At 36.8% G+C, this 16,564-nt stretch overlaps 1 protein-coding gene across 2 annotated transcripts in view; it reads left to right on the top strand.

Moving 5' to 3' along the window:
- Nucleotides 1–16,564, top strand: part of MYOF (myoferlin) — a 72,166-nt gene that overhangs the window by 7,786 nt on the left and 47,816 nt on the right. For both annotated transcript variants that reach the window (XM_040606600.1, XM_040606601.1), the window contains exons 4-9: nucleotides 10,085–10,193; nucleotides 11,468–11,552; nucleotides 13,700–13,860; nucleotides 14,387–14,515; nucleotides 15,976–16,038; nucleotides 16,151–16,201. In XM_040606600.1, the coding sequence (XP_040462534.1) occupies nucleotides 10,085–10,193; nucleotides 11,468–11,552; nucleotides 13,700–13,860; nucleotides 14,387–14,515; nucleotides 15,976–16,038; nucleotides 16,151–16,201 (598 nt within the window). The remainder of the gene's footprint in view (nucleotides 1–10,084; nucleotides 10,194–11,467; nucleotides 11,553–13,699; nucleotides 13,861–14,386; nucleotides 14,516–15,975; nucleotides 16,039–16,150; nucleotides 16,202–16,564) is intronic.

Raw genomic sequence — 16,564 nt, 5'->3', positions numbered from 1 at the left:
TTAAATCTCCTGAAGAGGCTCTGTTATACATCATTTACTTAAGTCTTGCCTAGGAAGAGGGGAAGCCTAAGTTCAGTTTCCTATCTTGTCTGGAGGGATTGAAGACTGAAACTCATCTCCTGGGAGAATGGCTTAGTCATCGGGATAAATATGTTGGATAAAATGCAAAAACTGTTCTGGGAATGGAATCTGTGTTTCTGGTTTTTTTGAGTGTCTTAGCTAGTGAGGGTCTATGAAATGTCATGTTCCTACTCTTCTTGGCGCAGTGAATCCTGAGTTCTCTGGATGGTTGTTAAAAATCTTGAAAACAGAAGTTAATTTCCACAAGCTTGCAGAGCTCTTATTTTGATGTCAGATGCCAGAGTAAATTCACTCATACTGAGTAGGGAAATGAATCAGTCTGCAATTGTTGGTCAAATCTTGTAAGCCTCAGGCTCGTTGCATATGTGGAAGAGTGGCAACACTGATGCTACCTCCTCTTCTGGTTACATTTTTAAAACATTGTTTAAAAATGGATTGAGGATTTTTTTCTGTGGTTGGTGGTTTGTTTTGGTTTGTTGGTTTTTTAAAATAACATACGTAGTTTGATGTTAAGAGACCCTTCTGTGAAAAGTAAATTGAATAACCTCAGCAGAGGAATAAAATGGATATCTAGCTTCCCATTCCTTACAGGACTCCAGGCTTATAAAAAACGGGGGGTGAGGCCACTGAGAATTGCCTTTTCTGATAGTCATTTCTTGGAAATGAAAGGCAAAGACCCCTATTATCAGTAAAGGATTTGGAGCTTTGGTCTTCAGCAGACAGAAATACCTATTTTCACGATGTCCCAAACTTTTAGGAATTCAAGGCTCCTTCCCCCTGCACTGTTTTGGTTGGTGCCAATAGTGCATGTTGATAGACTTGAATCCTATTCTAGAACTAGTGCAGTATGAACAGTACCTGTATACCTAAAATTGGGTTCTGCATTTTTCAGGCATCTAAAAATCAAATATCTTGGGAACTAAATCTGCAGATCTTTTTACATATGATCTTTTTTTTTTTTCATTTGTGAGAAGCTAAAGGAAAGTGTCATTTATGCAGTAGTTTGTTGAGTCCTCAGTGTTCAGACAAAAACTTCTTGAGTAGTAAGATGCTTAGTTTTAGTTCTGACAAAATCAGGTTTTATTACTCATTTTAGAGAACTGAAGATAAACAAATAGTAACTGTAGCTGTGTGTGCCTTGAAGGATATTACACAACACACAAATAGATTTCCTTCAACTAAAAAATGAAAAATATATGTAGTTTTTCTATGCATGAACTAATTACAGCAGAAAAGATGCACAGAGTGCATGATTTTCTGAAAAATATTTTTCTTTTTTAGTTTAATCTTGCTGTTGAAGACACTGAGAAATGAGGTACCTTGAACTGAGGCTTCAGTCTTTATATGAAAGGAGACGACATTATAAAAAGTTGTAGAGTGCTGAAACACTTGTCAAGTGTCCATGTTGGCATTTAAACTTTTTTTTTAGGTTTATACTCTTACAGAACAGGAACATGTAATAACTAAATATATAAGTAATTAAGGTGTCTTGTTCAACTAACTTTAAGTTTTTATTTTTCAAACTTCTTTTAATGAGTAGATTTGCTCCTGTGAATTGAGTTGCTAGGACTTTTGGCCATTGACAAAAATTGTTGCTGTGAAAAATGAAAATGGTATATATGGGAACACTAGAATTCAATTAAATCACATTCTATTAAAAAGCATAATATATAAACTTCAGTAAAGCTGGAGGGTGCATTTTGTCATTTTGACCTGGACTTTGAGATTCCTGCTGTATTTGTGATGAAACAAATACATAATGCAGACTCTTAACAAGTTTGAGGTGGATCTGAACATAAGATGATAGAGATTAAAAAAGAAAACCACCCATATCTGGAGTTTTGTAGGATTTAAGCTTTAACTTAATATCAGAATTGGAGCTATACAAGATATGTTAAAGCAATGTATGCGTATCGTTTCAATAAAGATGACATAAATTACTGGTTGAAATTGTTAGCAACCTCTTGTGTTCTGCATGCTGTTTGTTTTATGACTCGTCACACAAAAATGAACCTGGTCCCTAAAATCAATTGCAGGAAAAGTATGAGGCCTTGCATGGTGGCAAGCTAATCAGAACGCTTTTCTTTTAGATAATCTACAGCAGGGATAAGGGGTGTTATTTTGTGTTGAAACATGCTTGTACTAAAAGCTCTGGCAAAGTCAGGAGTTCTTTCTTAACATAACAGATAAAGCTTCATCAATGTGTTTAATCTTTAGCTATCCCACAGTGGTTAAGATCTGCTGGCTCTCTACTTAAATAATGTGATTTTTGTCTAAAAAGGTAAATATATTCATTGGGGCAACCATCACTCATAGAGGATATTTTTTTTAAAAAATCTGTGCAGAAAAAACCCCAGCTTATAAAAAATGAGGTGCCAGTTCCCTACTACTTTGTGTAAAGTCCTAGATTTTAAACAAGGATCCATTTCTCTGTTTGCTGTGCTCTTGCTCTTCTTTTTCTGTTGATGCCAGGTAGTGTTGGCTGTTGCTATTTTGAAAGGGAGTATGATACCACATGATCTTCTTTCCTTTTTCATTTATGGCAGATTTGCATATTTTATTACACTGAGATAGGCATACATTCATATTTATTGATAGTAGTCCACTGTCATTGTTAGCTTTTCTTTACTACTTTCTGCCTCCCCCCAGCATTTGAATTCAGGATTTTGCAATAATCCAACAGCTCTGTCACAAAATCACTGTGAGTCAAGCCAGTGCCCTCAGATCTCTCATTCTTGAGATTCCTGTAGGTCAGTAAAGCAGGACTACATTGCATGCCTCTGACTTCAGGGAAATCCCAGAACTTGATACAGAAAAGCTTATCAGTAATGAGAATTTTGTAGTGGATTTTATAACGTATCAGAAAATAAAGGAAGGTACTTGGCTGAAGCCCCTAAAATCTTTCTATGTGGGTTCGAAGTTAAGCAAGAGCTCGGGTTTGGTTTATTTCAAAGCATATTTGTAAATACCTGGACATGTATTTGTAGCGCTTAACCCAGCTTGTGCAAATGCTTGTTCATTTTGCTTGGGTTTATGCACTGGAAGTGGTCCACCACTTACTCTGTGTACAATTTAAAAAGAAACCAGTAAAATATTTTGAAAAAGTGACTTCCTCGTATGGAGCTGTGCAAAAATGTGTCTAATCCATACCAAAGACAGAGCAACACTTTCAAAAATAATGCTTTTTGAAAATAAATCCTCAATAACCACCACATGTTTGCAGTGTGTGATGTGTTTGGAAGGGCAGTTGGCAGGGAAACAGGATAAGGGGGTGAGGAGTGGGAAACACATGGGTAGGCTTCCTGACTGTAACAAGATAATAAGAAATGTCATCTTGGATTTCCTTTAAAGGCACAAAGCACTGTAACAGCAGAAGAGATTTGGTACTAATGAACATTCACGTTTAGACAAAGGAGCGTATGAAAGAAGGAATGTGGAATAAGTGTCCCACATATTCTTGCATGCATGTATAAGCTGTATTTCCGTAGAGTTACTGATTCTGTTTACTGAGTTTGAGAGAGATTTAGGACTACCTTATCGTAGTTTTGCTATCCTTTCACAGTATCCTCTTTTAATACTTAAGGAAAAGTATATAGCCTGGATACATGCCTGGAGTGCTGCAGCATTCAGAAAAGACGCTTGGTTGAAGTGTGTGCAAATGACACTCCCTTGCTTTGCGTGCTAATTCAGGATTGGAAAGATGGAGTATGATGCCTGTCTAAGTTCCTTACTACTGAAAGCTATTATAATGACAGTTTAAAAAAAAAAAAAGGAGGGGAGGGGAGTGAGAGCTGGACAATATTGTATTAATTTTTACATGCAATTTTGATGTGGTTAATCGATTGAAGTCTTTCAGAGGTAAAGGCCCGTTATTTCAGAAACCTGGTGTTTGCCATGTGCTTTTGACATTATTCATGAGTAGACCCATTAATTTGGAAGGTATATCTGGTGTTTAAGCTAAGTGGGATTTGAGTCTAAATCTATAATTTTTCCTTTAGAGGGTCATGTTTTTATATATTTTACTTTAGAGTCTAGATTGAATTGGGATTTAGTTTTTGAGTGTAAAGGGTACATCTAGGGCTCAGTGTTGCCTGAGAAAGAGCAATGAGAAGAAACTACACCATGTCTTTGGCTTTGTTTTCTCCCTTCTGGAAGAAAATAAGCAGTGAGGATTGCTATTGTTATTTTCTAGGTAGAGAACTTTTGTTCAAACATTCTGCCACCATTCTTTGCTGCAGTGTAGGCTAGAAGCAGAACAATGTGTTTCTCAACCCAGCTCGCTCTCTCTGGCTGCTCACTCACAAAGCTCCTAGCTAATACACAGATACTCCATGCAGTGTTACTCCTGGCTAGTTCTGGACACCTCGTCCATTGCTGTGCCTAAGAACTGACTATGGAACCCATACTCCCCTCTAGAATAACAAGCAGAGGATGGCAATATAACCCATGATTTTGCTACAGCTCTTAAAAACTTCCATAGCTGGGCATCCAGCCGATTCTTATACTGATGCAGGAGGAGCACAGTGGATGTTACTCTTTTTACTCTGTGCCAAAACATGTAACTCATTACTTTAGCATGTTTCTGTAATTCATGTCTGAAAAAGACAGTCATTGGAAAAGACTAATAAAGCAGACCACACTGACGTGTGCAGACAGACCACCGTAGGAATAAGCTAGAGAGGACTCATATGATCCATGCTTAGCTAGATTTTCCAGCATAACGATGTTTGAAAAGAGAACACATCTGTTTTCTATTATGTTTAATACTGTTAGAAAGATTTCAGACTCTCAACACAACTCTCTATGCAGTTTAAAAACAAACAAAAAACCCCTGTAACTTTAGTTGTCCCTGTGAAGTTAAGAAAAAAAATGTGAACAGGAAGTTACAGTTGTGTCTAAATGAAGTCATTTTCATTCTGTTTGAAAGAGTTTTGGGAGTATGTGTTTCCCGATGTCCTTTGCATGGTTAGTAACCTAGCGACACAGGGGAAAAACAGATTGGGCACACCCATTTCTCAAGCAGAAAAATGCAGCCACAAATGTACAGTGCAGCAAATTATTTAATCGTGTTTAAGTATTTTCCATAGTTAGAGAATTACTGGATTGTTTGAGTCCTCCTACAGCTGTAGCCTTTTGTGTGGATTCTTTTCCGAGTCAGTGTGGCTGTGCGTAGTTGCTGACTTTCCTTGCATACACTGTATACAAGATCCAGCCTGGTTAAGATTCAGGTTTCAGTTTTTCTGCCTTGTACAAAATAGGTTCCATGCTTTGGTTCTTTTTGAAGTTTGTTCATGCAAAGAGGAGTATCAAATAACTAAAGAAGATAAAAATAGTTGGTTCACTCAATAAAATTTTTAAAATACAGCATGAATAACAGAAGGCGGGTGTCGGCTCTTGTAACATAGAATCTATACTGGAACATATACCCTGAGAAAGAAAGGTTGGGTGTAGCAATTATAATTGCAGTGTGAGATCAAGTTTGCTAATGAGAATAACCAATATAAACCTCTGTCAAAATAAACCCTTAAAAGTAAGTCAAAATAATTTAAATGCTTGACTCTCGGGAGATTACAATCACTGGGCTTCTAGTATAAGTATCATGTAAGCAACTGGAGGATGTCATATGCTAAAGAATTTAGTGTAACTTGCTACCTTCATACAGAGGAACGGAGGAGGAATAGTTGGTATTGTGAATTAGTATTTCCTGATCCAGGCATGGGTGTGAAGTTTCACTTCTCGGTATTTGGGCAGTGAACAGGAAGTGCTAATGACAGCACTAACGGATTAATTTAATAGTTGGTCATCAGTAGTTGGTTGATTGATTTCACCCTGATAAACTAAGTATTTCCCTTTGACTGGGGGGGGGGAGAGAAGGGAAGTATCACAGACCTAATACTAGTAAGGTATATTTGTAGTGGTTTAAAATATGCTTCTAAATGGGGACTTTGCATTTATCTTTGGTGTCTTATTCAGTGATAGACCAGAATGTTTAAACTGCTTGTGGCAGGACAGGTTTTTTGCTTTACTTCTGCAAAGCTGGCAAAGTTTGAGACCTGGCTGACTGGGCGCTCTACATAACAGGTCTTAGGGATGGCCAAAAGTGTACTTAAAGTAGAGTTAAGATACAATTCTCGTCTGCTGTCTACTGACAAAGCAGCTAATGAACATCAGAGGATGTATTGAGCTATTCTGAAAGCAGAAACTATCCCACTTGATGGCATCAAGAGACCAGTGTGATCTGGAATTAAATGGGCAAATGTCTGTCTAGGCAAGAGGAAGAAAGCTGAAATAGCCCCAGCAAAGAGCAGTGTCCTTTGAGGATGAGTAGGTGACAGAAAGTCTTTTCAGCTGTGCTGGAAGGAAAGGACTTCTTATCACATTGAAAGTCATGACTTCAGAGGGAGATGGCATGCAATCCTGCAGGAAGGTAAAAAGTCTTCAGAGTTCAGAGGAACACAGCAACTTCACAGTAGTTGTGCAGAGAACTGGGGGTCTAGTTACACATCAGAAGTGAGTACAGTAGCAGACCTTGCAGCAAAGCATTAAACAGCAATGAACCATTAATGGATGTGGTGTCACAACAGCTGCTGCTGTCTTCCCTGGCTTGGTTTTACCTGACTTAGCCCAAAGATTAGGCTTTCTCTAGACCTGTACAAGTGACAAAGATGACTTTGGGGCATTCCTTGTTCCTTTAAAAATATTACTTCAGGTGTTGAGTAGCTGTATGACCAAAACTGGCCTGAACATGGTCCTGGGCAACCTGTTATAGCTGACTTTGAGCAAAGGGGTTGGACTAGATGATCTCAAGTGGTCTCTTCCAACCTCATCAGTTTGTGGTTCTGCTAAGGGAGAAATCAGACATCCCAAATCCACTGAACAGGACCACTTTGGGGAAAGCAAAAGACTAACTGCCTAAAGTTTGGAATTTGGCTAAAGCTCAGAAGTAGGTTAAGGTAGCGTATAGGCTGAACATTAGATTTCTCACTCTTGCTAGAGTGGAAAATGACTGAAGACTATTGTTGCTCAACCTGTTAAAGGAGAGGGAAACAAAGGACTTCAGAGCCAACTAGTAGCAATCAAGTAGTATATGTAACTGACTCCCCCTTCAGTCTTCCAAAGGTGATCAGAAATTTTAAAATTACTGTGTATTCAAATGTGTGTACCGTTATCGTTTGCACAGGACAGATAAGGATGTAGAAATGGAAATTTATGCTGGAAAATTTCAAAAGCACTACTGTTGAACAGCTGCTCTTGAGTTAGTATCACCAGATAGGAGGGTGTGGTTGCTGAAAGTCATCCAGATGATTTGAGGCTGCATGACTTCTGAAGTTCTTTTTGGAGTTAATATAAGTCACTTCGGCTCATATCCAAATCAAAATACCAAGTCTAGAAATTTTTCTATTAATGTATGTAGGAAAAGATCATCTTTGCCTTTCTCTTGAATCAGATTTTGTCTTACTGGTTTTGGGTAGTCTTGTTGGGGTTTTCCGTTTTGTGATACCTCAAACTGTGTATGTTTCTCTCTGTTATTCTCAAATGGGAAGGCATATGGTTGAAGGATTTGGGGAAAATAACAATATTTGGAATTCATTTTCTTGATTAATTTTGCACTGAAGGAAAAAGTGATGAGAAGTCAGTTTCTTTCAGTAATGTGTAAAAGAAATTCAAGCATTTGTTCCTTCCAAATGCAGGAACAGTTTTGCATTTGCTTATATTATGCTTGCTTTCAAAGCTATTAATGTGTTAGAAGGCTATGTAATAAAGGGGGAAATGCATTAAGCTACCCAGTATTTTTCTCTCTTTAACTGCTTTGGGATTTGCAGCCATTATGGAATGAGCCTTTTCTGCTTTTCTTTGACTGTTGAATAATATCAGTGTCTGCATGACACCTGCTCTTTACATAGAAAGGTTTGGTCAAATATAGAGGGAAATGTTCTCTTCGTTGTGAAATGTCAGTTAGTTGACTTCTATATAACAGCGGGTTTTGGAGTGTTCAAGCCACAGGGGAAAAAATAAAGCCTTTTTCTGTTTGAGAGAGATCATCTGCTGTTGTTTCCTGAGCTAGGTAGACATTGTTGTTTAATGTCTATATTTTCTACATCAGGTCATAAGCAATATCAAATAATACTACAGTTGGAGGGATAAATGAGACCACTGCATGTATATGTGACATTCCAAATCTACATTTGTTTTGTGGGTTGAATGCAATTTTGATTGCGTAACAGGAGAAATTGCTTCTTAAGCTCCCAAAAGTAGAGAAGTTCATGGAGTCAGCATGTCAGCTAACATCCAGCTCTGTGCAACAGTTTGTAAAAAGTGAAAATGTACCTGGGATTAATCTAATGCTCATTGAAATAACTAGGTATATTTCCATAGATTTTTAAAGGACACTGGATCAAGACTACAGTTCTGAACCCAGGAGTCTGTTCAGTAAAGGGAGGAGAGGCAGGTGTTAGAGGTGGCATCAGAGTTTCAGCTGTGGTCATCTTAAAGGTTAGAACAGCTTCATGTATTTCCTCTGCAGCATGGCCTGATCTTAAACTGCTTTTCACATCTAGCCCATCCCCAGTGTGTAATGAATATAGGAGGCGTAGCTGGAATATTAGTGTGCTTTGGCAATTTGGAGGGCAGTAGTGAAAAGTTTGAGTAGTGAGTCAAAACTTCTCAAAAACAAAACTGAGATTGGAGGCATGAGATGAACTGGAAAACCAGATTTGACTGAGGAGGTGACAGCACCAAAGTAATTCTCACAGGTCATTCACACAGAAAGTGCACAGCTAAACAGAAGTTGCAGTGTGTAATACCTGAAATGTATATTTGCAGGAAATTAATGCTTTATACTTACCTATCATAGTGTACTTCACAAAAAGTAAATTATGTTCTCTTGACGTAGCACCTGAGAGCAGCTATAATAGTGCTCTTGCTTCATGTCAAAAAATGCCCTTGCATCCTTACCTTCTCCATGAAAAAGCACTGTAATCTATTCAAAGGGATCTCAGTTAAGGTGTCAGCGTACAAATCTTTTTCCACTTTGGCAGCAAAGCTAGTATTTTGTTTGTGAAACATGTTCTTTGTAATATTTACAGGGTGAAATTATCTTGGGGTTTTTACATTGGCAAAAATCTCAGTTATTCCAGTAATCTACTTCAGTATAGGAGTAGGCTGTTATTACATGTATGGGAACAAAACACAGTACCAGGTATCATGAGACCAATGCCACAGTGTTAGAAACTCAGCCTAAAAGTTTCTCAGGTTAAAAATGCATGCAATTTTCACTTTTTTTTCACAAGGGTTGGCAGATGCAGTCCCAAAGTAGGCAGAAGTAGCTCAGGAAAGTCTACCACATTATGTCAGATCCCCTGGGCAGCTTCCTTTGGTAGGCCTCTCCAGCACCATATCGAAACACTCTTGAGAATTTAGAGGCAAGGAGATGAATCTATTCCAAAGCGTAGAATAAGGTCAAGAAAAGTAGTTTTGTGAAGCCTCTAGTAAACATGTTGATTGCATTTGTTCTGTTTCATTGTTTTCATTAGAGATGTGTATTTGTCTTTTTGTGTCTCTTTCTGTGTAGTACAAGAGCTGTCATATCTAGCTTTTACACATTACCTCTCATTTGAAGAGTTTGCAAAGCTATATAGGGAAAGAATTACATCCTTTACCAATGAGAATTCAGCGGCTGAAACAAGTGACATGTTGAGTTACACAGAAGATTATTTTCAGAAATACATGTAAAATTTATTTAAATTTAAGGGTTTAACATCTTTTAGGTTAAAGCTGTGTCTTCCATAAAGAATACCAGCACATTTAAGTGCAGTGAAACTGAAAATACAAATTAACAGTACACAATCTTTAGATAACATTTGCAGTGACCTTTTTTTGTGTCTTGGGTTTTCGAGTCATGGCTGGAGTTATTTGGTTGACTGATAGACACTACCGAGAAACAAAAGGGAACTTCAGTTTGATGTATACTTGCATTCTAATAATGATTTTTACTTCATTTCAGATTAATTGGCAATGCATCCGTAGCACTTAAGGATCTTGTAGGTAACCAAAGCAGATCTTTTCCCTTCAAACTCATACCGCTGCTAAATGAAAGGGGACAAGAAACTGGAGTGAGTGGCTTTTATTTCCTTATTTTACTGTATTCATGATCAAAATGCTCCAGCAACAGGGATAATAGTGCAACAAAAATATTTTCAAGTTATTTTTACTTTGTAAATGTTGTAGCAAAAGCTCCAGACAGAGGAAATGTTACAACAAGGTACAGTTATGTCTATGCCATCTGAGTTTGTTTAATATCCTTTAAATTAGATACATTGTCTTCTGTGTGTGTGTTATATATTTCTATATATGTGCTATAAATATTATTGGCCAAAGAGTATGTATGGAGGTTAGCCTGATGTTGAAAAAGAACATTTTCCTAAGTACCAGATGGAGGTCCCATGTGCACTGTTTTGCTGTTTTCTTTCTAATATCCACCTGTGTCATAGCACTAATTCTAGAAAGCACATAATAATTCAGAAGTTCACTGCCAGCTCCATTCAGAAAGTTACACAACAACTTGCTTAACTTTGTTTAGCATGTGTTTAGATTTAACAGAGTTGTTAACTTGTTATTAACTTAGTTGTTAACAAAGTAGTTTCTAGAACTGGGACCTTGCTGTATTTGTGCATCTAGCTGTTCAGGCACTTGATGTTGCATTCTAGTACACTTAACAAGGGGGCTTAAGGTCTCATCAGCTGTAGTTTAGTATCATGGTTAGCAGGTCATAGGGTTGGGCTTTTTGTGCTGATTCCTCATCTTAATGTTGCAGCTAGGAATAGTGGTTTGTTAAATAATCCAAAACCACAGTCAAGCACAAAAAAAGGCAATTCTGTAATTAGAGTGGAAAACGATATCATGTTTTTCTTCCAGAATGGAGGTATGAACAAGCAATTAGAAGAGCCAGACAGGAAATTTTACTTACGGTTCAGACTTACGTTGTTGATCAGATAGTGTTATTTCTCACCGCCTTTGTTCTTCTGTTTGCAAATTTAGGATGTCACCTAGTTTACTGTTAATGTAGAACTAAATTAATTAACATTTGTAGAACATCTTACATACTTGTATTGTGAGAGATTTTTCTAAATATAAACACAGCAATTCCATTTGTTAGATACTATTTTAGAGCCTATTCCATTAGCTGCAAATTGTATAATCTTTATTGTTTGTATGTATATATAGCTTAATAAGTTTATTAATTTACTAATAGCTGAAATTTTATTATAAGCTGAGCTGTGACCATGAATAGTTAACTGTTCATGTACAGTGTTAGCAGAATTTACTGTTTGAAATCAATTGTTGTGAATACTGTATGCTGTGTTAAAAAATGTGTATTTCTCTACAGGCAACAATTGATTTGGTAGTAGGATATGAGCCACCAGCTGGTCCTGCAAATCCAAATGATCCTGGAGGGACCAATACACAAGAAGGTATTTCAGTCTTTTCTTACAACATTATTGTGAAAAGATCATGGAGATATTTAACATAAGGCAAGAAAGTGATTCAGCAGCACTGTTCATCAGAAAAAAAAAGTAACCAGAACCAGCATGTCATGATTGCCAGACAGTGAATTTAAAGAAATTAAGGATAATTCAGAACTACAGCTAGGAAGAAAATCGACGTTTTCTGACATTAAAATGTTTTTTAACATTATCTTCTCCAGTGGAATGAAGTAACAAAAGAATGATGTTGCTTTAAAGCTTTTCAAAACAGTTTATGTTTAGGAAAGAAAGGTTTTTGAATGCTTAAAGAAAGAGCAGTTATCTGCTGTAATGCTAGGGCTAACCAAAAAAGCAGGGAAGTCACTTTTTTTGAAAAATATATTCTGTCACTTTTAATGTCAAGGAGATTTGTGAAAATATTTTCTCAAATCATTAAACTTTTTCCTGTCGAATAAGTAAGTTTTGAAAGACACTTGTATCTTATATTAGACTTGCCCAAGAAATATTGTGATTAATAGGGAATGTCCCTTGTTATCTCTATATCATATTAACTAGGCCTTTGCTGAGAGTGTTTTTGAGATTCTCTGGTTTTCCAGACTCTTAAAAGAACTGTGAAGTAGCAACAGGTTTTTGCAGTTGGCAGGTGAATACCCTAACATCCAGACTCTATAACAGATGTTATGTGTTTGTGAAGAAATAAATCAGTTTGACCATTATCTGCTGATAGATAATAACATAAGAAGGAAAAAATTCAGATTAGGAGTCTTCTGGCATGAAATTTTAATTCCATTGACTTTTCAGAGAGGTGTTCTTGGGGAGTTGAAGGATAGGTAATATAAACACACAATCTGTTAAATTACTACATTTCAAAATAATTTTATAGAAATGTGGACTTGAAGGCTAAAACCACAAATGGACGTATTTGAGATTATTTTGATATCTTTTTTAAAATGTCCTTAAACTATTAGGTAATACAGGTAAAATAAAACATGGCAGATTTTTAGCTAGTATCCAGCAACTGCATGAAAATTATTTCAGTGCAAATTATCAAACACACCATAGTTAATTATTGTAAATATCCATTTCCCATGAAATGAAATCACCTCCCCAGCTGAGATTGCTACAGCTGACTTTCAGAAATTAAGTGCAAAGTCAGGGGGTGTGATCAGTCAGTTTAATGGATCCATCCAGGCAGATGGATTTTGAGAGCGTTTTGTAGGTGGGGTTTTCTGGTTATAAAAGACATGGTATGTCAGTCTCTTGTGTTTTTATATGTCTCTTACAAGGATCACTGAGGACTTCATTATGCAAAGTGATCATCACTCTGTGTTGGCAAATGAATTCATAAAGATAAAAAACATTCTGTTAATGCTAACCATCAGAGACACAGTTTGTTCTTCCTGTAGATTTCACCATAGTCACTGTCCTTCAGTTAAGAAGAGAAGCTGGAAGCACAAGAGAGTGACACACTTTTGTGGTCTAGCTATTTACGGATCCTGTTTTGCAATACTGGAATTTGAGTGTATGATCCAGTATTGTAGTGTCATGTGGTTGTAGAGCAGTATTCCACAGAGGTATTGTGATTTCAGAACTGTTGGAAAGACTTACTAAGAAACTTTAACTTAACTTATTCCACAGCTAAATGCTGTGGAAGAGAATTCAGAGTTTTATTTTGGATGGTAGACCCTGAATGCCTTTATCTTTTCAGGATTCTAAAGTAAAACCCAAGATCATGCTATAGCCTAGTCTTACTGCTGGGAAACAGCTTCAACTGGAATAAAATTAATCGCTTCTGATGTATTGTGAATGAGTCTCTTGACAACTACAGCTGAACTGTACTTTGCTAAAACTTCCATCGGTTGTTCTAAAAAGTGTATTAGATACTCTGCATGCTGAAGAGGGACAGATCTACAGTTAGTTTGGTTAAGATACAAATTTGTTCTTAAGCAGGCTAAAATTACTAGCTTTCAAAAGGAGTCGGAAGCATGTGATTAGCAAAAAAATTGTTGAAACGAGATAATAATGAAATTCTAGTAGAACTCTTGGATATCAGACTGCTATTGCTGTTAACTTTAACATCAAGCTGTACTGTTTGTTTATAATTGCACCTTTTTTTTTTTTTTTAACTCTGTGAGATGGAGAAGATGATGGAGGTTATGAGGATGGCTTGGATGGTCCAGTTGGTGGTATCACACCAGCAGTTCCAAGTGACACAAAGGAAGCCCAGCTAGCTAAACGCATTGCCAAAGGAAAGAAAACACGGAGAATCCTTTCTAACAAACCACAAGATTTCCAGGTAATAGATTTATTAAATGTTGCATATTCCCTTTTTCTGCCTGGGGGGGACATTGTTTCTTTCACATAGCCTGAGCATGATTTAATGTCAGATTGTGCAAATCTAATGCACTGTAGAGACAATTAGTGTCTTCGTTTGAAAGTCTGTATTTCAACTGTTCTTCCAATTTGCCTTTTAGAGATGTTCCATTTTGTACAGTTATCACTGTATATCTAGATGAACGTTATTTATTTTATAGTTGTATAGATTTCAAAGTACAATAGCAGCTTTAAAAATATGTAGTAAAAGCAAGTAAAAAAAAATTCTACTGAAATAATTATCCCCAACTTGTCTTGTAAAATTCAAGTGTAAAATTATACTCACTCTCATAATTAACTCTGAAAAGTCTCTCCGGTCTATATCTGCCAGGTAGTTGAGCTGTTGGCTAACTTTTTTGATGGTATGGTAAGAAATTGTTGCCACCAGGATGATGTATAATATAGGGAATGAATTAATACAAATAATTGAATTTATTTTTTTTCCTCAGATTCGTGTTAGAGTAATTGAAGGTCGTCAGTTGCCTGGAAATAACATAAAACCAGTAGTCAAAGTTCATGTTTGTGGTCAGACACACCGAACAAGAATCAAAAGAGGAAACAACCCATATTTTGATGAAGTGAGTGGCTAAGAACACAGTAGCTGAAATGTTGATATTATCAAACGTAGAAAAATAGTTACTACAGCTTTCACTATGATCAGTGAATAAGAATTTGCTAAAATTTAAGGGTGTTTATGGCTAACTGCATTTTGCAGTTCCCAGTCTCTTCCTTTATGTATTCACGTCACTGAACACATCTCCATCACTGGCAGTCTTAGCAGATAAAGCTGTCTAGAAGGAAGTCAAACTTCAGCTGAGACATGTGGAATATGTTCTTTTCATGTGACATAATAATTACTTTCAATAGTTGTATGCAGGTTATAAAATCACAGCGAAATTAATTAGGAATTGTTGTAAACCTTTATGGAGTGTGCAGATGAGCTTTCAGTGCAGTGTTTTGTGTCAGTGACTGCCACACAGAATCTGGAGAGTCATTGCCTTGCTACCCGTGATTTGTAAAAGCACAACTAGATTTCTTTATCCAGACAGGGATGGGTACATCAAACACTTAAATACTGGAGAGAATTTAAAGCTGTGTAAGGGACACAAGAATGATCCCATGTCTGGAAGACTGAAGTTACAAAGTTTAAGCTTTAATAGAGTGCTGAGGGATAAGTCTCATTATCTGGACATGTGTGGAAATTTCAAAAGATTCTGGAACAGAGTGGCAAGCATATTTAACACATGCAGGCAAAACCAAGGAAGTTACAAAACTTTGAGACTTGAACTAAGCTGTAGGTAGCGGTCAAGATTTATGAAGCAGCGGTGAAATACAGGGAAGGGAGAAAGCCAGTTGCACCTTGTATTGAATCAATTCCTAGGCAGTCTCAATATCCACACTAGGCTAAAAGTGGATAGGAGGGACCATGTGTATGTACCCTTCCCTTTTGTGGGATAAAGTACTGACTGGATTATAGGTGGGCTCAAAAACCAAACTTAATAAGGCATATACTATTAATAGTACAAATAAACTAATAAACCATATATTTTTCTTCATGCTGTCAAACAATCAGATTTATTCCTGTGGCCTTGACTTTCAAAGATGCAAATCATTACAATCGCTATGACCACTAGCCCTAAACAAGACCTTTTTGACAACAACAGAGGTGGCTAGACCAGGATTGAATGTCCTGGAAAATTAACAACCTTTGTAATTCCCCAAGTTGTTCCCCTGAGGAGAATGTGAAGTGCAGAGTGAAGAGCGAGGGCAGTGCTTAAGGTCTGGAGCATGGCTGTGCCTACTGTATTCGTTCAAATGGAAGTTGTGACTGTCTATTTTGTACTAAGTTTATTTACTAAATTTAGGGGGTTTGTTTTGCACTGAATTATCATAGAATGTGTGCAGCAAGGAGGCAGGGTAAAAGTACTGTAGCAGGCATGCCTCACAGGCCTCTTAAAACAATGTTTTTGCATTCTGTTCAGATAATTATGTGTTTGTCATTTTGAGAAAGGTTTTTTTTTTGTTTTTACCCTAACAGATATTTTTCTACAATGTCCACATGACTCCTTTGCAGTTGCTTGATGAAACAATTAGCATTCGGGTAAGAAGAATTGCTGCATGTCCAAAAGGCTGCTGGGTGCATATAGCCTTGTTTGTCCATTTCACTGTGATGTTCAGGAACATTCCTGTTTCAAGCTTCTCTGTCTTCTTAGGTATATGATTCTTACTCTCTACGGGCAGACTGTCTAATGGGAGAATTTAAGGTGGGTATGAAACAATTTCCATATCTTGACTAAATTAAATAAAATGAGAGAATTTTTTTAAACACTTGTTTCAAATGTTTAAATTTAAACTACTTTAGCGTGGGGCCAGAGAATGACCTGATGATGTCTTGCTTCTCATGCTAGAGACCATTTGCTCAAAGCACTACTAAACAGTTTTCTTATCTCAGTAGAAGATTATTGTTAAAGAAAATAGTATGTTTTATATACCAGGTTCTCTAACTCGCATCTAAGAGAAAAACAGTATTTACCAAAAGGTAATTTTTTTCCTTAAAAGCTGAGGTGAATATTTGGTATGAGGTAGGGTTTGAAGAGACAATTTTAGTAGGTAGCTAATAGGTAGAG

This window comes from Falco naumanni, chromosome 9, assembly GCF_017639655.2.
Source record: "Falco naumanni isolate bFalNau1 chromosome 9, bFalNau1.pat, whole genome shotgun sequence".
In the NCBI taxonomy this organism is placed as follows: domain Eukaryota; kingdom Metazoa; phylum Chordata; class Aves; order Falconiformes; family Falconidae; genus Falco; species Falco naumanni.
Note: the sequence above shows the minus strand (reverse complement) of the source record. Positions and strands in the feature narration are given on the sequence as shown.